The sequence below is a fragment of the Mchenga conophoros genome, linkage group LG1 (assembly GCF_057382185.1).
Source record: "Mchenga conophoros isolate Kocher_MC1m ecotype Shallow Benthic linkage group LG1, M_conophoros_male_GT1.1, whole genome shotgun sequence".
NCBI lineage: Eukaryota > Metazoa > Chordata > Actinopteri > Cichliformes > Cichlidae > Mchenga > Mchenga conophoros.
In genome coordinates, this window is record NC_140526.1 from 29241420 (window position 1) to 29269264 (window position 27845).

General features: G+C 39.2%; 3 protein-coding genes across 6 annotated transcripts; 1 reads left to right on the forward strand and 2 right to left on the reverse strand.

Annotated features, from left to right (window-relative positions):
* Positions 1–220: 220 nt before the first annotated feature.
* Positions 221–3059, reverse strand: LOC146583568 (E3 ubiquitin-protein ligase RNF128-like). The gene has a single exon (XM_085273693.1). It carries the CDS (start codon positions 2661–2663, stop codon positions 1578–1580), a length of 1086 nt encoding a protein of 361 aa, XP_085129819.1. The 5' UTR covers positions 2664–3059; the 3' UTR covers positions 221–1577.
* Positions 3060–7681: 4622 nt separating this feature from the next.
* slc24a5 (solute carrier family 24 member 5) lies at positions 7682–14818 on the forward strand. Of its 4 annotated transcripts, none has more exons than XM_085273755.1 (9): positions 7682–7983; positions 8639–8818; positions 9411–9494; positions 9723–9826; positions 9979–10079; positions 10904–11187; positions 11303–11512; positions 12956–13057; positions 13211–14818. In XM_085273755.1, the coding sequence occupies exons 1-9, from the start codon at positions 7821–7823 to the stop codon at positions 13531–13533; spliced, it is 1551 nt and encodes a 516-aa protein (XP_085129881.1). In that variant the 5' UTR covers positions 7682–7820; the 3' UTR covers positions 13534–14818. The 4 variants fall into 4 exon arrangements, with proteins under 4 accessions (XP_085129881.1, XP_085129889.1, XP_085129900.1 ...); XM_085273763.1 differs by having other exon boundaries at positions 11306–11512; XM_085273774.1 differs by lacking the exon at positions 7682–7983 and adding an exon at positions 8172–8283.
* On the reverse strand, positions 14703–26162 carry myef2 (myelin expression factor 2). Its single transcript, XM_085273796.1, has 17 exons — positions 25973–26162; positions 24784–24983; positions 23908–23960; positions 22931–22938; positions 22741–22834; positions 22253–22444; positions 21224–21377; positions 21071–21120; positions 20913–20973; positions 20560–20661; positions 20172–20216; positions 19974–20072; positions 19753–19848; positions 19600–19665; positions 16603–16787; positions 15277–15328; positions 14703–15088 (listed from the first exon to the last, which is right to left on the reverse strand). Exons 1-17 carry the CDS (start codon positions 26080–26082, stop codon positions 14925–14927), a joined length of 1731 nt encoding a protein of 576 aa, XP_085129922.1. The 5' UTR covers positions 26083–26162; the 3' UTR covers positions 14703–14924.
* Positions 26163–27845: the final 1683 nt, after the last annotated feature.

Here is a 27845-nt window from a genome sequence, read left to right on the forward strand (position 1 = left end):
ATGATGATTATCCCACTGAAGCTTAAGGTGTGTATGTGTGTATCAGCTCCCACCTACGCAGGAGTAATTACAATTTCACTTCTCTCCTACAGTTATCTCTGTAGAGACACACCTCTGAAAGTGAGAGGTTCCTTTACCATACTTTTCACGTTCATGTTCATGTTCGTATATATATCCCACAAAACACACACACGCAAACAAACACCACTTCACAAGTATGTGTCCTCGTTAAGTTGGCCTCATTTTGAGGGATTTATTTCATTCTAAAAAGCATCAATGTGATTTAATACAGAAAGTAATATTCGTTTTTTTACAGTGCAATTTAAGACTCCTGGAATCTGTAAAACAGCCGTGAAAATGATTCGATATAAAATCTTTTTAGTACCATGATCGGCACATCCCACCAGAAAACAAAGAAGTGAAACAATTCTTTAGCTTTATCCTTTATGGAGGGACACACTTTGGATCGTGGAAGAATCTCAAACACGTTCCTATATTTAACCGTGTGATAGATCAGAGGTAGAGCACGGGCAAAACCTGGAAGACATGTTCATCAATAACAGTTTATGTCTGCAAATGAAAATCAGCTGTACTTTCCAGAGTGTGTTACCTTTATATTAACACATAAAGTTGATTGAGTGATAAGCCAGTCTCAGTGTATTACTTAAAAAGATAGTACACATAATAATTTCACGATAATTACACAGTAATTCCCCCGTCCAGCAGCCAAGAAAACATATGGGAAGAAAATTATCTACACTGCAGATGCCTGTTTTATACATATATATAGATATATATAGAGAGAGATAGGTAGATATGTCTATTACAACATGACTGCATTACATTTCACTTCTGGTTGTGATCTGACTGAACATGAAAATCCTTTCTTCAGCACACTGTCATGCTATGAGCCTCTGGCCCTCAGGTGTATTATTTACTCATGCCCGAGAAATGCATGGCATGCAGTGTTTCCAGACAAAGGCGTGTTTATGAGGGTGTGTTTGCAAATCCAGAATGACAACCCAGATGCAAATGGTAAAAAAAACACTCAGAAAAAGAAAGGACAGTGATTAGGACAAAGTGGATTATGAGAAATACATTTGTATTTCAGTTTAAAGGAAAAAGAAACGTTTGGTGTATATTACTGCGAGCAGCCCAATATTGAGCCTTTTATTGGAAGAAATTTGGCCCCACTTTCTGATATTTATATTCCTTCCTAACCAACATCAACTGCTTTGTGCCTATGCAAAACAGCTATCTGACATTGGTGTCGCTCCACGACTGCTCAATTCTATTCTAATGAGCTGCGGATTTATGAACACACCCACTGTTTACAGAAAACAAAGAAGAAGCACTGACATTTAAGTTAATGACACACATTCGTTGACATTTTAAATCCTTGGATTCTTTTTTAAATCATTTTAACATGTCCACATTGCAAGATGAACATTGTCTCCTCTGTTGATAGATTAAACTTTGATTCCACTGGATCACTGTGTGCCAGAAAAATATCTCTTTTAAATAGGAAATTTAACTGTGTCCTGATTTGTGCTTTGTTTTGTTTCCACTGCTGCTGCTCATCCCCTCGCAGCCTCTGAGTCTTCCTCGAAGGCCCTGTTGTCATAGCGATGCTGCTGTCTCTCTGGGTCGAGGCTCCCTGGGTCAGTCAGTGGGACTTCATACAGGGCGTCTCCTGTCACTGTGATCACGGTGACATCTGGCGGTGACTCAGAAGAGAAGCTCTCTTTTCTGTCGTCCTCAACGCCCAGGGCCTTCAAGATGTCGCACTTACACATAGGGCAGGTTCGCCTCTCCAGCAGCCAGGGCTCGATGCAGGTTTTGTGGAAGATGTGATCACACGTCAGCACGGTCACCACATCGCCTACCTTGTAGGATTCGATACAAACGGCACACATCGAGGAGTCCGAACTGGTCTCCTCGTCCCCTCTCTTGAGCGTGCGTACCTGCAAACGCTTAATTGCCTTCTTCGCCTTGGATTTCAGTCGCTTCTCATTGCGCTTGCTCATGCTCATATTGTAGAGACGGTTTGCGGAGATGAACACAAAGTAGGCGATGGAGGCTGCGGTTACAATGAAAAAGGCAATGGACAGAAAGTAAAGCCAGTATGTGTCCATCCAGGGTCCGTGAGCCACGCCTTCACTAATTATCATTTGAACATCAATCCCGTTTTTCACCAACCTGACAATCTCCATGCCCTGAGTGTTACCAATCATGATCGCCACAATTTCGTCTGCATCTGAGTGTGCCATGTGTGTAGTGCTGTTTCCACTGCCGTCCACATTATACACAACAACAGCAGCTGCTCCGAGGCGTTTGGCAGCATTGATCTTCTCACCGAAGGTGCAGTTGCCCCTCTTCACCAGGGCTATCCACGGTGATAAGGTTTCATTGCGGTCGTACACAGGATCTGGGCCACAGCCTTTGGGGTCTCCCACGGGAAGCGTAACGATGCCAGAAGCTCTTTTCCTCAGAGAGTTACGGCCATACAACCCACACTCACAATATTTCTCCTCAGTCTCATTGTAGCTGTTCACAAAGCTTATTTCCACGTTGGCAGTCCAAAATACAAAGGTAGCTGAACAGTGAACAAGCCCTGACAAAAACAGCAAAAGCAGCAGAGGTGGTTGTGTCTTCTTACCCATGGTAACACTGTTCTTGAACAAGAGGAAGTCCTCTTACTCAGGCTTATTTAGCCTCTTCAAAACTTCTTTTTCAAAAAAAGAAAAAAACTCCCAGTTCCTGGTCTGTTCAAGTCTCAGCAGTCTCAATCCGGCGATAGTTTCACCAAGCCTGCTGTCTTCGGTAATATGACACGAGCCTTTGGTAACATAAAACAAGCTACGCGTCAGCCACTCACCTCTCGTTATCTTCCTGAACCTTGAACACTGAACACTCCCCGCTGAGGGCAGGGTGTTGCTATTCAACAAGTTGAAGTACACAAAACGCATAGACCTATGTTGTTTCCAGAGCCAAGGAACAGCATTCGAGAAGGAAAGACATGATAAGCAAATGATAAGAAGACTTTCATAAGGCAGGACTGTGACAGCTGTAAAAACTGCCGCATTCTCCTTGCATAATGATGACAAAAGCAACTCAGCCAGTTTTTCTAGTTTGACTGGTTTCCTTCCTCTTTTTTCTGCGGCTGCGATCATTGTTTTGTTAAGGTGACAGGCAAGTTTTGCACCGCTGCCTTGTGGCTATTGTCTCTAATCTACAAATATAGTCTACTGCATATTCTACTGCAGTAGACTAATGTTGCTGAATATTTTTACAGGCTTACGAAAAAAACTGAGTGAAGAGGATAAGACTTTTGCACACAAGAGTAATGTTTTTCCATTGTGCTGATACTGTAACTAGAGACTCATCCACCACTGCAGGCATACCAGTGACCACTGAAATAGAACGAGGCACTGTCAAGTTTCCGCTGTATCTTCTTACACACAAGTGAAAGCGCACAAACACTAAGAGACAGAAAGGCTTCAAATGACAAATTCGATGGTGAGGTTGCTGTCCAGCTTGATAGTTTACCTGAGATTGAGACTGGATTGAGATCTGCTCTATTTCATTGAGCCATTTTTACCTTAGTTCACACACACACACAAAGAATGTGTACACAATGCGCTATTAAATAATCTATTTGACTGGGGCTAGCTCTGTAAATAAAAGACTGAGATATTTCCTTTTAGCACAGCTAGAAGTCACAGCTTCTGATAACAGGAACAATGGTTCTGCTCTGACCCTTAAATTCCAGAAATATTACCCTGTCAAGTTATGAACACGCACTCCAAAAAAGACCTCATGTCTTGTTCAAGTTAATAAAAACAGACATTCCTCTTTACAGGTGAAGTTTGGTGTTAGATTCTAAAGGTATCCTGAGACTTTCTGATCTAATACTGGCATCTGCTGGCTGGTTAGTGGTGTGGTCAAAGGAAAAGACAAACCTCCACCAAGCTAGGTGAGTCAGACAGACGTGCAAACTGTCAGCACTGGACACATGTGTGCATTTGCTTATATTTTAATCCGAAAAAGAATAGTGATTTCAACAGTGTTCAGTGGTGTTAGTTTGATGATGAACTTAAACTCACTTACTTAAAAAAAATTTAAAGAATAAAAAAAATTTAATTGTAAAGAAATTAATGGAAGCAGTACGGACGAAATGAATTTGTCCTAATTCACTCCTAAAAGGTTAATTTAATAATAAAAGATTAAACAGTACTAAGTTGTTATTCCAATAAATGAACAGAGTCATTAAAAGAGATAGATACTTATGAACCACTTTATTAGGTACACTTTTCTGGCACTGAGTTGGACCTCCTTTTGCCTCCAGAACTATTGTAATTCTTCGTAGCATATTCAACAAGGTGCTGGAAAAATGTCTCAGAGATTTTGGTCCATATTGACATGACTGCATCACACAGTTGCTGCAGATATGTTGGCTGGCTTCATGTGCCACCACATCTCAAAGGTGCTCTACTGTATTGAGATGTGGTGACTGTGGAGGCCATTTGACAGCAATGAACATGCTGTCACTGCGGTCGTAAAGGGATGGCTATGGTCATCAACAGCTAGGTTGAGGTGTTTTAATGACACTCAGTTTTTATTACACCACTATCAGCCTGAACCGCTGATGCAAGGCTGGATGGATGCACGCTTTCAGGTTTTTTATGCTATATGCTGACCCTAGCATTCAGCTGTGTCAGCAGAAATTGAGACTTTACAAGCCAGGCAATATTTTTCAAATCTTCTCTTGGAGCATTTTGGCGATTCTGTATGAAGTGTAAACTCAGTTTCCTGTTCTTGGCTGACAAGACCCGGTGTGGTCTTCTGTAGCTGTAGCTCCTGTATTTCAAGGTTTGACATGTTGCATGCTCAGAGCTGCTCTCCTCTTTTGGTTGTAATAAGCAGTTACCTAAGTTACTTTTGCCTTCCTATCAGCTGAAAGGAGTCTGGCCATTCTCCTATGACCTCTGACACCAACAAGGAATTTTCTCCCAGAGAAATGCTGCACACTAGGGATGGCTGTGTGGGAAAATCCCAGTAGATCAGCTGTTTCTGAAATACTTAGTTCAGCAAGTCTGGCACCAACAACCATGCCATGTTCAAAGTCACTTAAATCACCTTCCTTGCCTGTTCTGATGCTCAGTTTGAACTTCAGTAGTAACTGTCGTGTGATTGGTTGATTAGATATTTGCTTTAAGGAGCTGTTGAACAGGTGTGGTCTATGAGTGTAAATGAAATGATAAAAAAATAAATAAAACTTAAAAAAATGGTGGTACTTCCTAAATTTATTCATCTCTTCCAAAACATACCCATCTTTCCCACATCATCATTTTTAAACTATTGACTCTATCATTATGTCTTTCATCTGGGCAAATAAACACCATACAATTTCAAAGGCACACTTGCAGAAACCCTCTGAGGGCAGACTTGGCCTCCCAGTTTTCAGGCAATATTATTGGGCTTGCAATACCAGAACATGGGTTTTCTGGAACAGTGTTTCAGCTGTTCCTGCTATTCAGAAGGGCTGTGGTCCTTCCTGCCAAACATACCTACCAAAATTTTTTTAGCAAAGATTTTGTCCTAGCTCTATTCTCTTCAGATCCTAAAGCAAGTTAGGGGTGCTTTGTGCCAGACCTATCCATTTTTGCACCATAACGCCAAACCTTTCTTTTTTACCTGGCGTTATGGACCCTGTGTGTAATCATTGGTCAGAATTAGGTCTCCGCACTATTAAGGACTTCTACATCGACAATTGTTTTGCTTCATTTGTTCAGTTGCAATCAAAATGTATGCTTCCCTCCACTCGTTTATTTCGATACTTACAAATCAGGAATTTTGTTAAACACTCGTTCTCCCATCTGGATCAGCCACCTGCTCATAGAGACTTCTATGATTATTTGATTGAAATCCCAAACACCTAATCAGCCAGTTTACTACACTTTTTACACTTAAACCACCTACAAACCTCACCAAGGATGCTTGCGTTAAGGACATGGAAGTAGACATATCGGACACTTTGTGGGCCAATGGGTTGAAGAAGATTAAAGAATGCTCTGTTAATGCCAGATTACAACTTAGGCAGTTCAAAGTCCTTCATCGTTTGCGTTTCTCTAAAATAAAGCTAGGCAGCATTTTTCCATCTATTTCCTCATTGTGTCATAAAATGCAAAGCAATGGAAGGAACCACTGCCCACCTTTTCTGGTCTTTCCCTAAACTTTTTTGGGCAGAGATATTTAATATGTATAACCGGATTTATGACTTAAAATTAAAGCCGGATTGTATACTTGCAGTGCTAGGCTGCTCCCTAACCTCACTGGCACTTAGACGTCCTCTTCAGAAACCCTTAATGTTTGACATGATTGTAGCTAAAAGCTATTGTAGCTATTCTTAGAGCCTGGAAATCACCATCTCCTCCCTTGTTTAGGGTTTGGCTATGAGAGAGGATTGCATGTTTGTATATTGCCTTATTTTTTTCTTTTCTTTTATTGTTTTCCTGTTCTGGTTTTTTGGTTTTTGTCTTACTTTCTGCGCTTGGATGTCATTGTTTTTTATTTGATTTTATGTAATTTTAAGTTAAAATCTTGTAAATAAACATTAAAAAAAAACCTTTAAGAGCAAGTATTTTAAAAAATATCTCCAAGCATACCGTCTATTTACCAGAATACCTGTGTTGGTTTTTGTTTTAGGGTTTTTTTTAACATTGCCTTATTTCTTTGTTGCATGACTTCCAGGCTAGGCCCTTATCAGTCTACACAAGATGACCAGCAAACCACAAACCCAGTCAATGCCACACAGGGGCGCCATTAACTCACAGCTAGGCTCAGCATCATTCATCACAATTAGCACAACAAAACAAGCAAGTTCAGCTTCATTCGGCTAGTGTGCACTGCTCACTGGTGCAACAGAAATGCCAGACTGATGATTTAAGCATTTGTCAACCTTAAAGTTGCTTTCATAATATAAATTCATAATGTTAAATCTTCTGCTTAATGAAATACGTGCAATAGACACAGAGCAGCCTCTCAGAAAACCAGTAATTGAATTGACTCACCTTTTTTCAAATCATCTTGTTTGGACTCAGGATAAACTATCCATCGTTTTAATATCCATTCATTTCATGTCTTTGGAGCACGAAGGCGATCCACACAGAGAGCACTCCTGACTGACGCTCTGTGGCTCCGGGGGAAACTTTGGGGCATGTCCAAACAAGCCCTGGCACCCCGTCCCTCCACATATTCACACCCCCTTTTTTTCCTCACATGTGAGGAGTATGGGTATCAGTCTACGGTGTAACTAAAACTACACTAAATCCTGTTTATGGTTATGTTCTGTCTACAATCACGAGTCAGATATGCGCAAAGGCCTAGTTGAGTGGCCTGCATGTACGCCCACAGTGCCACTGTTTGACGTGAAGATGATCATCTCCAAATTCAGCAAGTGTGTTGCTTAAATGTGTATTTAATCAAGAAAACATTACATTTCCACTTGTAAAGCTGCATTAAAACTGTGTTTAAAGAAATCTGGATTTCACCCCTGCTGCGCCTCAGGCTGGATTGTGTTCAAGCTGACTGGAATGACTCGCAACTCGTGATCCCCCATTCTTAGTAGCACCAGACTTTAAAATGTCCCCCCTCCCAATAATCTCTCTTTGCAGCTTGCAGCCGTATGTAGTGTTAGATGCAGCGCTCACAACCAATTTTAGTCCTTAGTACATTTCTACAAGCTTGTAAAGACACACATGCGTCCTTGGATTAATCGCTAATTTCGTATTTATTTTTTTGTTTTATTTAATTTTAAAATGACCATGGGTACTGCTGTAGCTGTGCAGAAAAAGAAGAGAAAAGATTTTATACCTTACTTTCTGGGATTTGTAATATTTTTGTATTGCACGGTCAGTCTCCTTTCAGTAACAGCAAAAACAGCACAGGAAAGTCACTCTGTCAGGGTGCGTCGGGCCGTGGGTAAGCATATCTGAAACAAGTGCGTGCGGGATTTTTGGGTTACTTTGTAACATTTTAGAGCTGCCACAATAATCTGGGGGAGTTTTGTTTTATAGTGACAATCTGTTCAGTGTGTCATGAGTTATGTCACGGTAATAATGTGTGCGTAATCATGTGGCATAGCAACTGTGGCAATGTTTGCTCTACTAATCGTCGTGTGTTATCGGCATGAAAGACCGTGTAACTGCCGTGAAAATAGAGCTAACCATCTTGGCAGAGCGCTCTAGCAACTTGCTGGCTTCTTGGGGTGACAGTTTGTGTGTATGAGTTGTTAAGAGTCGTTATTAGAGTCGGTGCTTTCGTCTTTTATTTGATAATATTCTCGCGTGTATTTGTCAGGGGCTAGATTTAAGAAGTTGAAAATAGGTATTATCACACAACCGTTACTGGAGGCGACTGATTCATCCTCATCCCAGTCTCCATAAAGATAATCTCCCTCAGGCTTTCTGTACTGACGTATTCGACCAAAATGGCCAGACTGAAACTTTTCTGTACAATTAGATTTTAGTTCACTTTACTAAAATGTTCTAAAATATTTTTTCTCCCTTATTTTTGAATTAGTTTACTTTAACAGCCTTGATTTGAATGCGTGTGCGTGTTGTTTCTGCTGTTTTAGAGAATGAGACAGAATGCATCCCGCCACAGTCCTCCGAGTTTCCTGAAGGCTTCTTCACAGTGCAGGAGAGGAAGGACGGAGGGCTCGTCATTTATTTTATGCTTATTTTCTACATGCTTTTGGCTGTCTCTATAGTCTGCGACGATTACTTTCTGCCATCATTAGAAGTAATCAGTGAACGTAAGTTCTACATAACACACACGTTTCCAATAGAACATCTGCGTGTAAGGTGTAGGTGTAGGCTTGGGTGGATGTTCTCATTGTATTTTTGCACTGTGTGATTATCAGAGTAATCGGGATTTATAACAACAGATTCTAACGCAATTTCTTCATTTACAAGGTGGGAGCCAAATCTACACATACAGTGTGAGGAAATATTTAACTTACTGAACATTTTAAGTAATAAATAAAGCTGTTAGTCAGTTAATCCTTTGGTATAGTTAATGTAAACTAGTAGTTTGGTCTTTGCAAAGTCTACAAACATTGTGAAAGTTTTCAACTTTATGCACCTATCCCTCCAACACCTAAGTATTTTTTTTTTTTTTTTTTTAAACATATCCTTTTTTAATAGACGATCAAACCATGAAATCAACTGACTGACTAAACAAGCCCACAGTGGGCGGATATAAAATGTAATATCACAGACCAATCCTTAAAAATAAATATATCAATCTGTTTTTAATGGGCCATTTGAGGAGGGATTGTGCTATTGTTGAACAAAACTGTGCATTATATTTTTTTGTGTGTGTGTGTTATTTTGGACCTCTCTCAGGTCTGGGATTGTCACAGGACGTAGCAGGAGCCACGTTTATGGCAGCTGGAAGTTCTGCACCTGAACTAGTCACAGCCTTCCTAGGTAATCACAAACTAAGTAAAAACCTAATTATGACATGATAACCCCAGTATGATCATCTGTGTCCTTGTGGTGTTCCCCAGTCTGACATAGTGACTTTACTACATGGGAACAAAAAGGAAAAGTGTCCTTGAACTAGGCTATTTTAACTTTCAGATCTTTATTTCTTTTCCCTGTCATGCTTCCTCATTGCTCCTGGCTTCAAAGCTAAAATGTGCTCTTTACTGTCAGGTGTGTTTGTGACAAAAGGGGACATTGGGGTCAGCACCATTGTGGGATCGGCTGTCTACAACCTGCTAGGAATCTGTGGTGCCTGTGGACTTTTAGCCTCTATGGTACATTCTGACACGATAACACATAAGATACAGACAAACATTACACCTCTGCTAACTACTTGTGTGTAGCAGTTGCACTTTTGCTCAGCCAAAACAGAAGGATCGTTGTGTTTTATGAGCCTTAAACCTCTTATTTTTGTTCGCTTTATTAGGCTGGGCGTCTCACCTGTTGGCCACTATTCAGGGACTGCCTGGCATATGGGATCAGTGTTGCTGCTGTCATTGGGATTATTTCAGATAACAAAGTTTACTGGTGAGTGTATTTGTGTGTACTAACTCATCATTACATGAATCATCTTAAGACCTTTCACCACATACAAACAGGTGTTGAATTTGGGTTGTAAAAGACTTTGTCCTTTTATAAGAGACTCTATTTTATAACCCAAAGGGTGGTAACAAGATACAAAGTCATTTACAGCGTTTTATTGCCTCTTGTGATGTAGAGAAAAACAAATTAAAAGAAATCACAAAACAATTTGTACAGTGCAGGTATTTACAGGTTTGTTTTTTCTTTTTGTTTTTTATGGTACTGTCATAACTATATCCATGGCTAAAAAAAAAAGCAACAACAATTTGGAGAATTACACATGGAAAATATGTTGAAATAATCCAGTGGTACAAAAGCCACTGAAAAGTATGTTTTCTGACCTTAATTGAGGGAAGTGAGACCTGCAGTTTTTTAGATGGTGATCTGGGTTCTTTTGTGACCTCCTGGGTGAGTCATCGAAGAACTCTTGAAGTATTTTTGGTAGGCTGGTCACTCTGGTGAAGGTTCACCACTGTTCCATGTTTTCTCCATTTGTGGATAATGGCTCTCACCATGGTTCATCACTGCTATTACTTACATTGACATAATAATTGAAAAGTGCATTTTGTATTTACTCAGGTTATCTTTGTCTAATATTAAAATCTGTTTATGTTCTGAAACATATAAGTCTGACAAATATGCAAAAAAAACTAAAAACTCAGGAAGGGGACAAATGCTTTTTCACAGCATTGTATGTTTTATTTACAATATTTTTCATTTACAGTATGTCAATGAACTATTAATGCTCAAACTGTGTAATTTGTTGACAGGTATGATGCTGCCTGTCTCCTGCTGGTCTACGGCGTTTACATTGTGGTTCTGTGCTTTGACCTTCGCATCAGTGAGTTTGTCCTGAGGAAGCTGAGCCCTTGCTGCACGTGTCTGGGGTCAGGTTCGTGTGAAAAGATTGAGACACAGCGTCTGCTGGGTTGGAATGACGACACCAGTTTGCGAGTCCACAGTCGCTCCAGAACAGACAGTGGGATCTTCCACGATGAGTCAGGATACTCTCACCTGTCCCTCAGCCTACACGGACTCAATGAGATTCCTGAAGGTAAGGCGCACTTCTTAGTGGCACAGTAAAACTGCTTTCCTTCAACGCCACTTTGAGTCATTCGCCTTCGTGTTTGATCTAGGAGAGATGTACGATGTATATTCTCTCATACCAGCAGAGCATAAAAGTGTCTTTGCCGTCCCGGAGAGCGACATGAAACGGATTCTGTGGGTACTGTCCCTGCCCATCATTACTCTGCTTTTCCTCACCATCCCTGACTGCAGGAGAAGGTTCTGGAAGCAGTGGTTCGTGATCACTTTCCTCATGTCAGCAGTCTGGATCTCAGCTTTTACATATGTGCTGGTGTGGATGGTCACTGTAGTTGGTAAGATGGCTGTTTTAACTCTGAAGTCTGTAATAAAATTCTGTAGTTTTCATTAAACTTTTGCAGATTAGCTACAGGTGTAAATGAGCTCATCACCCACTGAGCCACGGCAGATCACAAGTGTTGAAACTTGTGAGAAAAATGTTGGATTTGCAGAGTACAGTCACATGTTGGTCTGCTGGTTAATTCCTGGGATGCCATTGTCTAGGCAGGTTCAGAGGGGGTCTGTTGTAGCTCCAGTGGGCCATGTGCCTAGCCGGCCACAGCAATTAACAGGGGGCTCACCCCTAGGGAAACACAGTCACATGAGGACTGAGTGTATACAGGGCTTCAAGAACCCCTCCACCTTCCATCTACAAAAGAATGAACTATAGAACTATATTCCAAGTTCAGGGTAAAAAGGCAATATTATCATGTGACAGTGGCAGGTCTACTTAATGTATAATGAGATTATTATCCAATAGTTCTCAGAAAGGCTCACATGCAGGGAAATACCAGGCATGTAGGCTCTGCACTGAATTGGACAGTACAGAGAACCCAGTCACAGTTCACAGGCAGGATTGTAAGGATTCATTTAAGGTGGTGATTAATATTGGTGAGTTATTTTCTGGATCACTTTGCCTGAAATTTATTTATTTTCCTATGATGAATGTGGATTCTGGATAATGGACAATGTCTAATAATGGACTTAATTTTCAAAAAGAGAAGGAGCAGATGTGCTGTTTATTTAACTTGATAATAGGATTTCACATTCTTATGGAAGATCCACAGTACTATGTACTTTTGAGCCACCCCTCATTTCTTGATATTTAGCTTAGGTTCTTGAGAAATAGTTCCTTCAGTTTTCTTCAGGTCGAAGGTTTTCCTTAGCTGCTTTTTCAGTCATTTTCAGCGCTTCTACCTGACCCTTTACAAGGGAATGTTTCTGTTGAGCAACTTAACCCTGACGTATGAGTCATTCAAACAAAAAAAGTACCCAACCTAAGGGAAGAACCAGTGTTGTGTCTACACATTACAGACGACTTCGCAGAGAACCAATGTTAATTTGTATTTTTAGGCACTTTGTTACTAGCAGCCTGTCGCAAAACATAATTTGTTCACATTCTTCACTGACTTGACTACAGAAGTGGTATCTCTTTAGTTGAGAATGTCAAGAAGCTATATTTAAGGCTGGAAAACAGGGAGAAAAGTCTCCACAGCCATCTGTTAAACATAGAGGAGGCTCTGTCATGGGTTTGGCGCTTCATTTCAGTCAGGTGTGTTAGACACAGAAATTGTACTAACTGTTTTTGCCTGATATACTGCATTTCCATTAATCTCTGCACCTATTTCCCTTGCAAGACATAAAAAAAATGTGTAGTAGTTCAATATTTTTGCACAACACTGTATCTTGAAGTTATTGGTAGGGTAATCCGACTTTGTGTTGGCATTGTGTTTATGCAGGTGAGACCCTTGCTATCCCCGATACTATTATGGGACTTACTTTGCTTGCTGCTGGAACCAGTATACCTGACACTGTGGCCAGTGTGATGGTGGCCAGAGAAGGTAACACTAATTTCCAGTTTCATTAACGTCATTTAAAATTCCTGAACAACTGCTTGCTGTACATTTAAACTTCCACAGCTTGTTCACTCAAAATACAGGAATGTTGAATTCTTTAAAATTTCAATGTAAACTTTTTTTCCTCTCTCTCTTAAGGGAAAGCCGATATGGCCATGTCCAACATTGTGGGCTCTAATGTGTTTGACATGCTGTGCCTGGGTTTGCCTTGGTTCATCAAAACTGCCTTTGTGGACACCAACAACCCTGTAGAGGTCAACAGCACCGGACTGGTCTTTATTTCCTGCACACTTCTCCTTTCAATTGTCTTCCTTTTCGTAGCCGTGCACATCAACGGATGGAAGTTGGACTGGAAGCTGGGAATCGTTTCTCTCATCTGCTACATCCTCTTTGCCACTCTGTCCATCCTGTATGAGCTGGGAATTATTGGGAATAATCCCCTAAGGCTGTGCAGCGACTGAGATCTGACCTTCTCAGGACTAAAGCCATATTTTCTGAGTAAAAACAAAAATGTTAAGCTTTTAAAAATGTACAAATATCAAGTTGCTACGGCACGCATACGTGATGGTCACCTCAGTGAATGATCTATTGTTAATATATTTTACCAAAGGTGGCAATGTTCCTAGGATCATTCTTTTGGGCGTGTACACCAAGATCCAGACAAGACCAGTATCATCACAAGGCCCATCTTCACATTGCAAGACATTCCCTGTCTTACATAAGGGTCATGAACAAAAAGCTACTGCTCCCACAGGTTTACTGCAATTTCCAATAAGAAAAGAAATAAAAGGTTTAAACTGAACTCATCTGGCCTTGTCCTCCTTTTTAAGAGGGTGGTTGAGCTAAAACAAAGACTTATTTCTCTGATAAGCTTTTATGAGCGAGAAAGAATGGTTAGAGCCATAAATAGTTAAAAAAAAAAAAAAAAAAGAAAGAAAAACTTTCCACTCATCTTCAGTTCCCTAAAACTGTCACGCATTTTTTTTCCACAACCAAGTTTGCAATGCTTGCGTGGACTTTAGACACTAATCTACCCTCAGAACAAACCCAACAAAGCTTAGTTCAAGCTAAGCACAAAAACCTTCCAAAAAAAAGAATTTGTTCAAAACTGTAGCAAACCTAATTCAAATAAAAATAGTTTAAAATCCCGTTTTAATCTGTAGCTTTGATGAAATCTTTCTAACAGCTTGAGGACACACTGTTATGCATCTTTTTTACAGCACTGATGTCTAGTTAGGTGTCCGTATTGTATTCCCCTGACATACACGTGCCATAATATAACTAAAAACAACAAACAAATCTAAACAAAACAGCTACTTTTGGCTGTATTCTTATTAACAGGTCGCCGCAGCAGGTAATTCAGTTTGTCAGGATTATGCCAAACCCACTCGCGATCTAACTAAAAATACTAAACTTTAAGCTTGAAGGTTTAAATACTTGAATATCTTTTTGTTCCTATAAAATAAGCTCATACTGAGTTTCATCTGTGGACTATTGTGGTATTTTTTAGATTTGAAGATGCCAATGTAGAACACTGTTCTTGGAGGGTGGGGGCAGAACTACAGCAAAAGTTTAGACAATGAAGAACAACTTCGAGACTTTGATCTCAGGAGAATTTACAACCACCAAGTTTAAAAATTACAAACTTTATTTGGTCAAATAAACTGTCTCACAAATTAAAAAGGGTTTATAAAACAAAATAGCTATGTAGTTTACATTAACAAACAAAAGGACGAAAGAAAGAAACAGTTTACACGTGAAGATATGAAGTAATTGTGTTTTTAAAACAAAACAAAAGATCATTGGCAAGGGGACTGAATGTGTACGTGTTAGCTTCACTTCTACAAAGGATCTAGGCGTTTCGATCAATACGGACGTCCACCTCTCGGCCATTTATCTTGGTTCCATTCATCATCCTGCAGGCCTTCTCGGCACTCTCTGGAGAGTCGAATCTCACCGTTCCGCATCCCTTCGACTTTCCATTCTCCATCTTGATTTCTGCAAACATTACCTGACCTGTAGCAGAAAAGAATGAGCAACGGCTGAATTTTGAAAGCAGAATCTTTAACAAAGTGCTGATTAAATCTTAGATATTGGTCTTTGTTTTCAGCGATCAATTGTGGTGAAATGCCAAAAGTGCTCCAGTGGTTCATGAATTAAACAGAATAATTAATTCAGTGGTCTATAATAAGCGAAACACTTACCACAGTGACTGAACTTGTCTTTCAGTTTTTGCCATGTCAAATCATAGGACAGCTATAAAACAAAAATATACTTCAGTCATTACATTAGTCAGCATTAACACATTTACAGCTGGACCTTTGTACATAGGGCTGTGCGATATGACCAAAATCTCATATCCTGATATTAAGACATCTATCGTCCGATAACGATATAAATCACAAAAATTTAACATTTTCTATAAATTCTGTGAATCTCGGGCAGCTCGACTTGCGTGAAGTGTTTCCAGCTGGGCGTCGCGTACCTGGAGTCGAGTGTTTTAACTGATGCATGAAACTATACATTTTTAGACATAAGTTGTAAGGGCCGCTGTTTTCTTTGTGAGTATTTCTTACACGGCGTGCTGCGTGTGAAAGCCTGTTCTAACGTTTGAGTCTAAGGTTTATTTTTTTTAGCACCTGACGGCTCTTTTTTGCTTCCTAATCCGTAAAACTGCATCTTTCACGTGATTCAGTTTATTTTGAAAAGTCACAACAGGATCTTGAGCTTTATTGTGAAATGTTTATGTGGAACATAAACAAGCGGACACGCGGTGGTTTTACCGTCGTTGTTGCTAACGACAACGCATAAAAACAAACGCTTGTCTGTCTGTAGTGTGGTTATAAATATAAGAGAAAGTGAGAACTTTAAGAAATTAATATAGCCACTACAGTGACCATCAAAATAATGAAAAAATATTGCCGTAAACGTTTATTTTGCAACACCACGAAACAAACGATAGCGTAAAATGAAACGATAAGACGTTTTTATATCGTCATCCGATATATATCGTTATATCGAACAGCCCTATTTGTACAGGAATCAAACATGTCAAAGATGACATCGAACTGATCATAAATCCTCCAAGCAAAAATTAATGATTCATCAAAGCACACCACATATTATTAATAACTTTGTGTGCTTATGCAGCTATCCAATCAAAGGCCCAGCAACAATATATTTAATGACATCTAATGAACGTTTATCACGTTAAAGTTTAACTGATCATGTTAGCACAGCGAACTGATTAAAGAAGCAGTAAATTTAGATACACAAATGTCTTGAGAACACATCTAAACAAAAGAGGAATGATGGGGGGGTTACAAGAAATTCTAACACAAGTGATGTTTGCTAAACCTGGACCTTTGAATTCCCCTTTAACATTTTAAACTTTGAGTGGCAGCATACTATAGTGCTTGCACTATGACTACTATCACTATCACGACTGACTGTATAGGAAGATAAGGATGTCCACAGATGTAACAGCTCTGAAAATCAGAATAAATGAACATGGTTTTATTTCTGCTTACATTTCGCACAAATATCTGGCAACCTCCTTTGGACCCTGAGCCTCTGTCCGACATGCCACCACCCATGTGGCCCGGCCCCCCGCCTCCATAGCCACCAAAGCCACGGTTCATGTCCATTCCTGACATTCCCAAACGGTCAAAGCTGGAGCCCATTCGGTCCATCGACATATTTCCCATTCCCCCACCTGAGCGCACACACACACACACACACACACACACACACACACACACACACACACACACACACACACACACACACACACACACACAGAAGTGCACACAAACAATTTAACCTAATGCACAGTTAGGTTTTAACAGGGTCATGTTTGCAGTTTCCTGCACTGCTGCAGAACTACAAAGCCTCATGACAGATTTCTGTGAATTGGGACTTTTAAAACACTTTGCACCGCTTTATGAATAGATTTTTATTAACTTATTCTAATAAAATGTAACCGAAGTGTATCTAAACGGTGCAGAAGAGGATTGATTTTCCACTTCCAAACTTGCTATCACAGAAGCCAATGTCGCCATGACACTGTTTATACAGTGGGTGCAGACTCTGTACCAGTTTAAATAATTAGTCACCACACTGCACGAAGAATCAATGGGAAAACTTCATTCTTTTGTGAAAAGAAAACATTTTAACTACTGACAAACCACTATACCCCTTTTTAGTCTCTAACAAACAAGTAATTGTCGATCTCTGGGAAAATAAATACCATAGCATTTGCTATAGTACAGGCAGCAGTGTTCTGAATACTTTCAGTCTAATAATTTAAACAAGCCTGGGATGAAATGGAAAAATACCATAAGGCTGGTCAACCAAAACTTGACAACTCCATCATAGATTCCATCTTATACTGTAACTGTAAAGATTTTCAGGTTTGTGTGGGTTTTTTGGCATACATGAAACAGAGAAAGTGCATATTTTCTCTGTGGGTTGCTGTGGCCAGCCAGGCCCTCTGCTGTTTTTTTCTTGGTCTTCAAAATGCATCTCTTTTCTCCAAGTACTATATTTTCCGCACTATAAAGCGCACTTAAAATCCTTTAATTTTCTCAAAAATCGGCAGTGCGCCTTATACTCTGGTGCGCCTTATCTATGAATTCTGACTGTGTTTACTGACCTCGAACCAATTTTATGTGGTACACGGCGCTCAAAAATCAGTCAAAAAATGTTTTAGTAGGACTTTGCTAAGCTACGAAGCCGCACTGCTTGATCAATTGTCTGAGCGTTATGGCTACCGTAATCAGGAGCCTCACGGCTCATAGTAATCTGGGTCCAAAACCCCGTCTGCGTCAGGTCCCAAACGAACACTGTGTAAATACTTTCATCTTTAATAAAATGATCAGTGTTGCTGCTTTACCAGGTGTAACAATTAAGTTTAACATCCAGGCATCCATGAAAACAGAAATTATTAAATTTAACGGAGTTAGAAGTTAGCAGATAGTTAGCTGGCTAGTTTCGCTAGTTACCTAAACTAGCGAAACTAGTAGCATGTTCTGACTGAGAGATTTCTGGGCAAAAATAAAACGTACAGCTCTGCTATCACTTCCAACATGAATGAAGACAGAAAACTACACAGCAGTGACGTTTGTAGGATTACTGAAGTTGGACTAGCTGGTATATGATGCTGTGCTAGTGATCGCTAGCGACACAGATGTTAGCATAACAAAGCATAAAACAGTGGGCCCTAAACTCCATCCGCTTCAGGTCCCAAAGTCAAACGAACACTGCAGCATCACTGAGAGTTAAAAACTTTCTAAATTCTTTCATCTTTAATAAAATGAGCAGCGTTGCTGCTTTACCAGGTTTAACAATTAAGTTTAACGTCCAGGCATCCATGAAAACAGAATTTATTAAATTAAACAGAGTTAGAAGTTAGCTCGCTGGTTTCACTAGTTACCTGAACATGATATAGCATGTTCTGACAGAGATTTCTGGAAAAAAATAAAACGTACAGCTCTGCTATCACTTCCAACATGAATGTAGAGAGAAAACTACACAATAGTGACGTTTGTAGGATTACTGAAGTTGGGCTAGATGGTATATAATGCTGTGTTAGTGATCGCTAGCGACACTGCTATGTTAGCTTACCAAAGCATAACACAGTGAACCTGGAGAATGAACGCTAACCTTTTTCCACTTGATAAAAGTTCCTGATGGTTTTTTTGGACAAATACAATCGCATGGAAAATTGATGTAAACAGACCAAACTTCAGTAGGGAAGGGGAACAACTGAGATGCTCCAGCCACAATATGAGGTTAGTCATTAATGTAAGATAAGATAACCTTTATTAGTCCCACACGAGGGAAATTTGTTACAGCATAAAGCGGACAGTGCAAAGTTACATAGCAAAAATGAGAAAAACACTAGAAAAATATATACTGTTGTTCCGGTGTTTATAGAGCAGCTACCAGAGAGAGTAATCTAATTCATACAAAAAAACCTGTTATATCTTATTCTTTATTTATGTTACCAAAAATAAAATGCGTGTGGTGACCGAGTCTGTTGTGACTCTTAATAAGTAAGACGTATTAATACACTACTTTCTTAATCTGTGTGACAACCATGACCACACATTTCCACACCCACCCAAGTGTATGACAGTTCAGGAGATTAGGTTGCTGTAATCAGCCATAAAGATCTAAGCTTCTGTTTCTCTATTCAAATGTTATCCTTTAGGAAGCCTGATATGAGAGATGTTACTTATGTTATAGCAGGAAATACTGTTAATTTTGTTTCATTTTTTTTTTATTTTTCCATTTTTATCAATTTACACTGTTTAAATTCAAGTAAAAGAGTTACATTTTACCAAAAAGGTCAGACTTGGAAAAGACTAAATATATTAACTACTGGAAGGAAATGATGATTTGGGGGCAGCCCAAACTTTAAGTAAGAGTACTGTTGTGGAGTCTCATGTACCTTTAATTACTGAACAACTGCTATAAAAATGATAATTTGAAACACTGTGTATTAAGATTTTTTTTTTCCTAACCTGTGCCTAATCCAGTTCCCATGTGCCCCATGCCACCACTGCCCATGCCTCCTCCAAAGCCTCCACCTAAAGAAGAGTGCAAGTTGATGCAAATTCGATTATACCACGATGCAGTAGAACTCACAGCCTCACTGAAGTGAGAGTATAACTTACCCATTCCTCCAAAAGAATCCCCAAATCCTCGATTCATTGGCATGTCACCGTGCCCAAAGTCCCGATCCATTCCACCCATTCCTGATCGGTACATATCTTAACACCAAAAATACAATGAAAGAGAAACAAAACAATCAACAATAAAACGAGATGACACATTAGTTACCAATAACAAACAAGAAAACCTGATTTTTGGCCCACTGAGGGTAAAACAGACTTACCTCCCATTCTGCCAACTGGTGCCATGTCCCTCCCTCCAAACCCACCCATACTGCCCATGCTGTCCATGCCTCCAAAGCCTCCACTTGCACTACTCATTCCTATCGAAAGCAGAAGAGAAAAAGAAATCTCCTTTGTTAACACCGAGGTAACCATGGTCATTCAACAGGAAAGAAACTCGTAGGTAGCAAAAAGCTCACCTCCCCCAAGTCTGTTCATTCCACCATAACCTGATACATCCATACCTGGCAAAGACAAAGGAACATCGAATTACAAGAAACAGATGTAATTCCATAAAATTTACAACGTAAAAGCGCTTAAATATTATCTGGACAGAGCTCTGATCATTTCATTTCTTTGCACATCGAGGCTAATAGAAAAACAGACACTGGTATGTTGCATATATGTCAGTCTAACTTGAACACAGTTAATATTGCCATGAGACCCTAATTTGATGATCAGCTAGTGGAAATGTAATTCTGTCGGATAAATATTGGCTTGTAAAGACAAACTGTTGCAACTCGGCATATATACGACACACTTTGCACTGAATATAATTTAAACCTAATATCTCAAAAGGTGACTGACCTCCAGGTCCCATAGCGCTCATGCCGCCTCCACCACTCAAGCGGTTGGCATTGATGGGTTGACCTCCTGGCCCCAATCCCATGCCAATACCACCTAGACCACCTACACAAAGAAGAAAAATTCCTTCTGTATTGTCTCCAACCACAAGAAATGCTCAAGACATACTTCATACATACTAAAGGCACACTGCCATTTTGGTGAACAAATTATTTATTCACTCACACACCATCTTGTTAAAATGCAGCTGTTCACTTCCTGTTCTGGTAAGACGCGTTTACTTGATTAATGATAATAAAACTATTTTTTTTAAATTACGTTTTTTGCTTATGATAAGGGAATAACAGCAAACTCACGTGGTAACTGAGGTGCTTTTTCTACTTGCCGAAAGTCTTCAACGGGTAGAGATTTCTCATCCTGCAAGACCAAGCATTTTTCTTTGCCCACATATTCACATCGTCTGCATAGCTTAAAGCACATTGTAACTTAACAAACAAAAACAACACACACGTACCATTTTTACGTGCATCTGCCTGTCAAAGAGCATCTGCCCATTAAACATGGCTGGAATCAACATCAAGGAGAATGCTGTGGTAAATATTGTACAGAATAAGTTCTTTTTCTCTTTTTGTTTCTTTTTTAATTAATACTTAATTATAAAGGATACAAATGGCCTGCACAGCTTCCAGTGGCTGCTCAAAAGTCACTGTTCCCATCCCACGGCTCTTGCCATCTTTATCTTCCTTTACATCTGCTCGCTTCACCACACCGGCCATACTAAACACCTCTTTTAACTTCTTCCACCCCACCTTAAAATCCAGCTGTTGAACAATAGAAAGACACCAGTGCGTTTAATAAACAGGGAAAAAAAAAAAAGATTACTACACAGATTTGGAAACTGCTATACCTCCATATCAGTGACAGCCATACTGTGCACACTGTGTGGTAAAGATGGCACAGCAGCTTTTGTAGCCGTCTCTTATGGAGGGTGGTGACGGTGGTACAGTGGGGAGTTCATTTCCCATTTTCAGTACGAAGACAAAGTAAAGTGGATTATACTACTGCTTACGGTAAACAGTAAACATTAGTGGATGGATAGCACATGAAAGGAGTTAAAACAATACTACCGTATGTCAGTAGTTATCTAGTTATTTTCGCTTACTTAGGGGTCTACTAACTCTTTTGGTCGGGGTAGAACAGTGGTGCAGGGTTTAGCACTGTCACCTCACAACAAAAAAGGGGTTTGAATTCACCGGCCAGCTAAAGCCTTTCTGTGTCTGTGTGGGTTCTCTCCAGGTTGACCGCCCTCCCCCAACAATAATTCTAAATTACATGTTTGTGCGTAAACAGTTAACGGTAACTGTAATGGTGAAAGTGGATTTGCTTGCTAAACAGTTATAGCTACAACATATACACATATCATAAAAACTTTTTTTTTAAATTACACAATGTTTAGGCCCAGCTGAAGCTCCATTAAACTCTGGTGGGCTGCCAGGCTTAAAATAGACTGGCACAAATCCTGTAGAAACATATGATTGTGGACGTATTTCACAGCTGGTCAAATATTTAATTAGTAATACTAATCTCTGGTGCCAAGCTATTAAATTACTTTAAAGCCTTCACTATGTATACGAGTGTGCTTGGCAGATGTCTACAATTGCACAGTGATAATTAATGTTTAATAACATTTCCTTACATTAGCTACAAACACAGTGTTGCCAAGTCGCCCAGCCTCCAGTGCATGGATGACTTCAGGTGGGATGTTAGGGTTGTTAGCAATGGAGGGCGGGAGGTTCATCACACCAGGCCCCATGTCCTGCCCACGGCCTCCCTGTTGACCCCCTCCCATGCGTTGCAACACACGGCGGGCATGCTCTCCATCAGGGTCCTTAAATAGAAAACATTATGATAACATTTAAGAAAAAATAAATAAAACTAGAAAATTTCACAGTGTCATTTTAATTTAGTGGTACATCGCTGGATATTTTCAGATCTGATGTTAACAAAAACATATGTAATGTAATAATGCTACATCATGGTTACCACCACAATCTTTTTATGACTGCTTCATATGCCCACAATCAACAGAAAATAGCAACATCAGATCAGCTTTTCTTAAAATAAAAAAAAAAAATAAAAAAAAAAGAGAACAGCTAAATATAATCGGCAATCTATGCTTCTCACCTCCTTGATGTTGAGTGGCCTTCCACTCAGGTCATGTTTATTCATAGTTAATACTGCCTTCTTCACAAACTCCTCATCTTTGAACTCCACCACACTGTTGAACGAGGCAAACGGAGACGCCACATGAGTCAATGCGAGCACAACATATAAAAACAAAAGTTGTTTCTTTGAGAAAAATAGGGTTTCTTACCCACACCCCTACGAAGGTGGCATCACAGGAGTTCAGGAGTCACAGAAGGAGGGAACAAAATACAGTTAAAAACAAGATATTACAAACAAAAACATAATATAACATCTCAACTAGTTTTTAATATGTTTTTTATGCATGTTGGCCATATTTTCCCTGCTGGCTTGAGCCGGCTGGTTTTTAACTTTACTGCAAACAAGAAAAAATGCTGAAAAAAAACAAAAACAAACAAACATCACATTTCTTAATAATTAAAGATATTACAAGAAGAAAAATATCTAAACAGTAATATATAAAGGTTGCAGTTAAAATTAAAAAAAAAAAACTAAAAAAAAAACAATCACATTTGTCAGTAATATTTAAACATTCTATTATTTTACCTGAAAATATTTAGGTTTTGAACTGGACATTGATTACCACGATAGATGAAAAAAGCAACAACAAATGTATTTAGTACATTGTTTAGGATTAACAAGTTGTGACTTTAAGAGAAAAAATGTGTGGTTCATCTTTAAATCTATTGCATCATTTGTTGCCATTTAACATAAAGACATAACAAAAACAACTACGTGGTCTTTTGCAACTGCTTTGTTCCATTAAACAGAAAGCTTTGCCATATAACAGAATTGTAAAATAAAATTTTGAGACATGAGGGTCAATCAATAAGACCAATCACACAACCCCGCATTTCCCTTTGGAAAATGGCCAAACAAACAAACTTTTAAACCAATTGAAATGACAACAACAAAAGCAAAAGTATACTCTTAGATGAGTTCATTGGCTACATTTCCAAAAGTCAACAGGACATCTCCCTTTCAAATGAAAAATCAATCATTAGCCATCTTTCAGGCTCTAAACACAACCTATAGTGTCTCCAGTTCATTTAACCCAAAGGATCAGAGCCTAAAAGAGCACTACATTATTGAGAGCCTGCTGAGGGCATTTAAAACCTCGTGCAGCAATTTGGCCACATCACTTACCCTTGACTTTCCTTCAGCATCCTTAAAGAGCTCCACGTATGTAACCTCACCAACTACATGAGACATACAAAGGGAAAATACCAAAAGAACAAAGGAATTTAAGTCACCAAGTCTTCAAATCACCGCTGGCCTTGGCAATACAGCTACAGATGGAGATGTCCCCATTGATCAACAGCCAGCCCAGACCAACATCCCACCAGACAACACCATGCCTTTCTGGGCAGTGACTGAGACACCCAAAGGCCAAGGCCAGAAAAATAAAAACAAAAACAGCAAAAAACAAAAACACAGCTATATTAAACCTGGGAATTTCAAAATTCAAATCAAAAGACTTCAACGTGATCAGTTTAGCAACAAATTCCATTCAAGGCAGTTGAGATGTTTAAGCTGTCCTTTGACCTTTCAAAATATCTTTTTTGGGAACTCTGTATTTCATAAAGTAAAACATTGGAATATTTTTCATTGATACTAGCAAGATTCACCTTAATGCAGATGCAACAAAAACATTCAACAATCAAAATATTCCTTGCTGGATTGAGGTTACATTTTGGAGCTGACAATCCATTAAAACAAGTAACAATGTAACTACGTAAATCCTACTTTTTCCTCACATACATATCAGCCCAAGCTAAATTGGTGCCCATCCAAAAATAAATACATAAATAAAAGAATTAAAACTCCAATAACCTTAAATCACAATATGGCGGTTCCTTAATATCTGCACTAAGCATATCCACAAAAGCTACACACAAATTAGCTGGCGTTAGAAGCAAACGTTCAAGCTTGTAACAAAACAGAACAAAAGGTCAAAATCTTCTTTTCAGCTGAAGAGAGAGGCAGAGGGAAAGACGCCATACCCATCACTGGGTAGATTACCTTTATCACGCATTAGATCTTTAATTGCCTGCCACTTCATATCATACGGGATATTGCTGATGAACACTCTGTTCCTATGAGCACCCTTCTTTTCTCCACCATGTTTGTCTTTGTAGGGATGGTAGCGGCCTCCTCTTCTGCCTCCAGAGGATTTCTCTTTACCATCATGCTTTTCTTTGGGGGGCTTGCCTTCTTCTTCCCTACAAAATACAGAGAAGTGCAGGTCAACATCTCTAAACATCTTCCACAGATCACTGGGGCATCAAATTAAAAATCTACCCTTAATAAATTTGTGAGTAATAGCAGACTCATCTTTTGTGATTTGCTTTAGAAATTTAATTTATACCTTTTTTAACCTTATACATACAAAAAACTCTACTCATATTAATAAATTCTATAATATGGATCTAAAGTAATAATAATAATAATAATATCATCATGATCTAAAATAGCCATACCCACAAACAGCAATATGCATGCATACGTGCTAGACAAACTTTGGATTTCTTTGCGTGTAAATGACAACTACGTGAGTAGATGAATGCATAAACAAATTAAAAGAAAAGTATTCATGCAACTTCTGATTTCAACCAAGTGTGACATTTTATAAATCCTTATGAAAATACAGCACACATTTTAAATGAACTGATACTTTAATGCGTATAGAGCACTTTAAATGTATTAAGCCGGTATAATTTTTGTGCAACAGCGCGGAGCCATTAGCAGCTAACCGCAGGTTTGTTAGCATAGCATAGCGCAATGGCCATGAACAATTTCATTAAGATTAGAATGGGTGCTAACTAGTAAAAGCACAGCTTATTTTGCTTGTGGTTAAACCTAATTAATTTAATTAAAGTAAGGCTGGCTTGGTGGTTACTAGCGCTGAATTTCAGAGTTTCGTTAGCTTTAGCTAAATATGAAAGCACAACACAATGGAGAGTAGCACCTAACCGAGAATGACCCATTGCACCAGCCTTGTAACATTGTGGCCACAGTTTATGGAGATGCATATATACCTTAAAGTCTTACATTATATTTAAATTTAACACATATACTTCGACGTTATATTTCTTACAAGAGATTGGAGGATTCTTTGCTAACAATAGCTAATATTCAAGGACTCCATTTTAGCTAAGCTAGCTAACAGCGACGCAGAACGACCGGATAATATTACAACTTTTTAACTCACATTTTCACACCGTTGGGTGTTTCTTCAGATGTCTCGTCGGGTTCCGACTTGACTGATTCAGAAATTTCCTCCTCCTGTGGTTCTTCTTTAGCCGTTTCAACATCTGCCATGTTGATGTTTATTTTCCCCACACACAACGCAGGATAACTCGATCGCTACGCAGTTCAAAATGTGCTGGGAAGATATGTGATTCCAACGCGAGATTTGGGAGCTGTTGCTAGGCATCGTCGGAGAATTGAATAGTATAGGTGTCAATGGACACGGGTGAAAAGAAAAAATTAACTCCTGTAAAAAGAATGTGGACGCGATTTCTCTCTAAATTGAGAAGTGAAGAAAGTAAAAGCTTCTAATGCAGCGATTCTTACCTTTTTTCTTATGTGCCCCACTTTATTTTAGCAGTAAAAAGGATTCCAAATTGAGCAATACCATGAGCAAACTTTTTTTTGTCCACCAAAGCCATTTTATACATGCACACAACAGCGTGCGAACAAGCGTCTACTAAAATGAAAATCGTTGGATACTGTGAAAATGTCTTATACAATATAGTGCAAAAGATTTCTTATAAAGTATTATAGAGCAACAACTATTTTATATGCGTATATGTCCCCTTTCCAGATAAAAAGACAAAACAAAAAAGAAACATAAATTGGGGTGATGTTCGGGTACAGAATATACAGAAGTTCAGTGTTATAGAATCTGTTTAAACTTTCTTAAAATATGATCCAATAAAGCTCCAAGGACCATCAAGCACATCAGGTCCCAGAGAATTGCCTGCTCCACTAATTTGATCTCCATAACATCTTTATGGCAGCTTTCCATCCTCAAACTGTTTGGTTTGTGTAGCTTTAAGTTTATTAAAAATGATCTGTTTGCTGGTTAGAAAGGCCAGTGCTATAATACATTTGTTTTCCTGTTTCAGACATTGTAATTCATAAAGCAATACCAGTATTACCTATAAACTACAATATTCCAGGCAGCACACTCACGGTGTCAGACTAAAATGTCCCATCTTATTGATTATCATGCAGAGCCAAGTCTATTCATCATTCCTGAAACTATTGATTAATGCACTTTTACTCCACTGCAGGAATACTTTCAATTTCGTCACACAATCAGCTTTAACATTTGAAGAGAATCTGCTCAGCGAGCCCTGAGGAGATTCCACCAGTGGAGAAATACTTTGAAAGCTAATTTTTAACATCACAGTTTAAAGTTGCACAGTTGTATAGAACTCGTTGCCCAGCAGGTCTGTAGTCCTATAGAAACAGTAAGGTGCTGTTAATCGAATGCACTTGATTAACTGATCATCAGTAAGTGTGAGCACCTGCGTAAAACCAAACATTTTCACTTTTTGCTTATGTGTAACTGTCAGATATGTGACAATCTTCCCAGGAGTGAATGACCCAGTAAATTCACCCCAAAGTCAGACGATGCAATACACAGTAATAGCATCTCAGAGTCTACATGTCTTTTGTCATGTCCAGACCAGACAGTGGAGATGTCTGAACATAATGTAGAGCACAATTTTTGGTGAAAACCAAGCGCAGCAAATCACCACAGTACTGTGGTGGAGGGGTGGTGATCTGGCCTATTTTGCAGCAACAGAACCTGCACCTCACAGTCATTAAGTTTGAACTCCTCTATAAGCCAAACTATTTTAGAGTCAAATGTGAGGCTGTCTGTCTGACAGATGAAGCTGAAATTGGGCAATGATTCCAAGCAAAACAGTAAATCTACAAGAGCATGACCAAAAAAGAAAAGAATCATGGTGCTGCAATGGCCCAGTTAGAGCCCAGACCTCAACCTGATTAAAATGCTGTGGCAGGAACTTAAGAGAGCTGTGCATAATTGAAATCCTTGCTAACCGCAATGA

Bases quoted from the DNA above. Each gene is read 5' to 3' on its own strand.
- slc24a5 (XM_085273755.1), top strand. From the start codon at position 7,821: ATGACCATGGGTACTGCTGTAGCTGTGCAGAAAAAGAAGAGAAAAGAT. The intron at 10,080-10,903 runs GTGAGTGTATTT...ATTTGTTGACAG, and splicing joins TCAGATAACAAAGTTTACTG to GTATGATGCTGCCTGTCTCC. The intron at 11,188-11,302 runs GTAAGGCGCACT...CTCTCATACCAG, and splicing joins ACTCAATGAGATTCCTGAAG to CAGAGCATAAAAGTGTCTTT.
- LOC146583568 (XM_085273693.1), bottom strand. From the start codon at position 2,663: ATGGGTAAGAAGACACAACCACCTCTGCTGCTTTTGCTGTTTTTGTCA.
- myef2 (XM_085273796.1), bottom strand. From the start codon at position 26,082: ATGGCAGATGTTGAAACGGCTAAAGAAGAACCACAGGAGGAGGAAATT. The intron at 19,666-19,752 runs GTAAGTTATACT...ACTCTTCTTTAG, and splicing joins GGATTCTTTTGGAGGAATGG to GTGGAGGCTTTGGAGGAGGC. The intron at 15,089-15,276 runs GTAAGTGTTTCG...TTTCTGCTACAG, and splicing joins AGACAAGTTCAGTCACTGTG to GTCAGGTAATGTTTGCAGAA.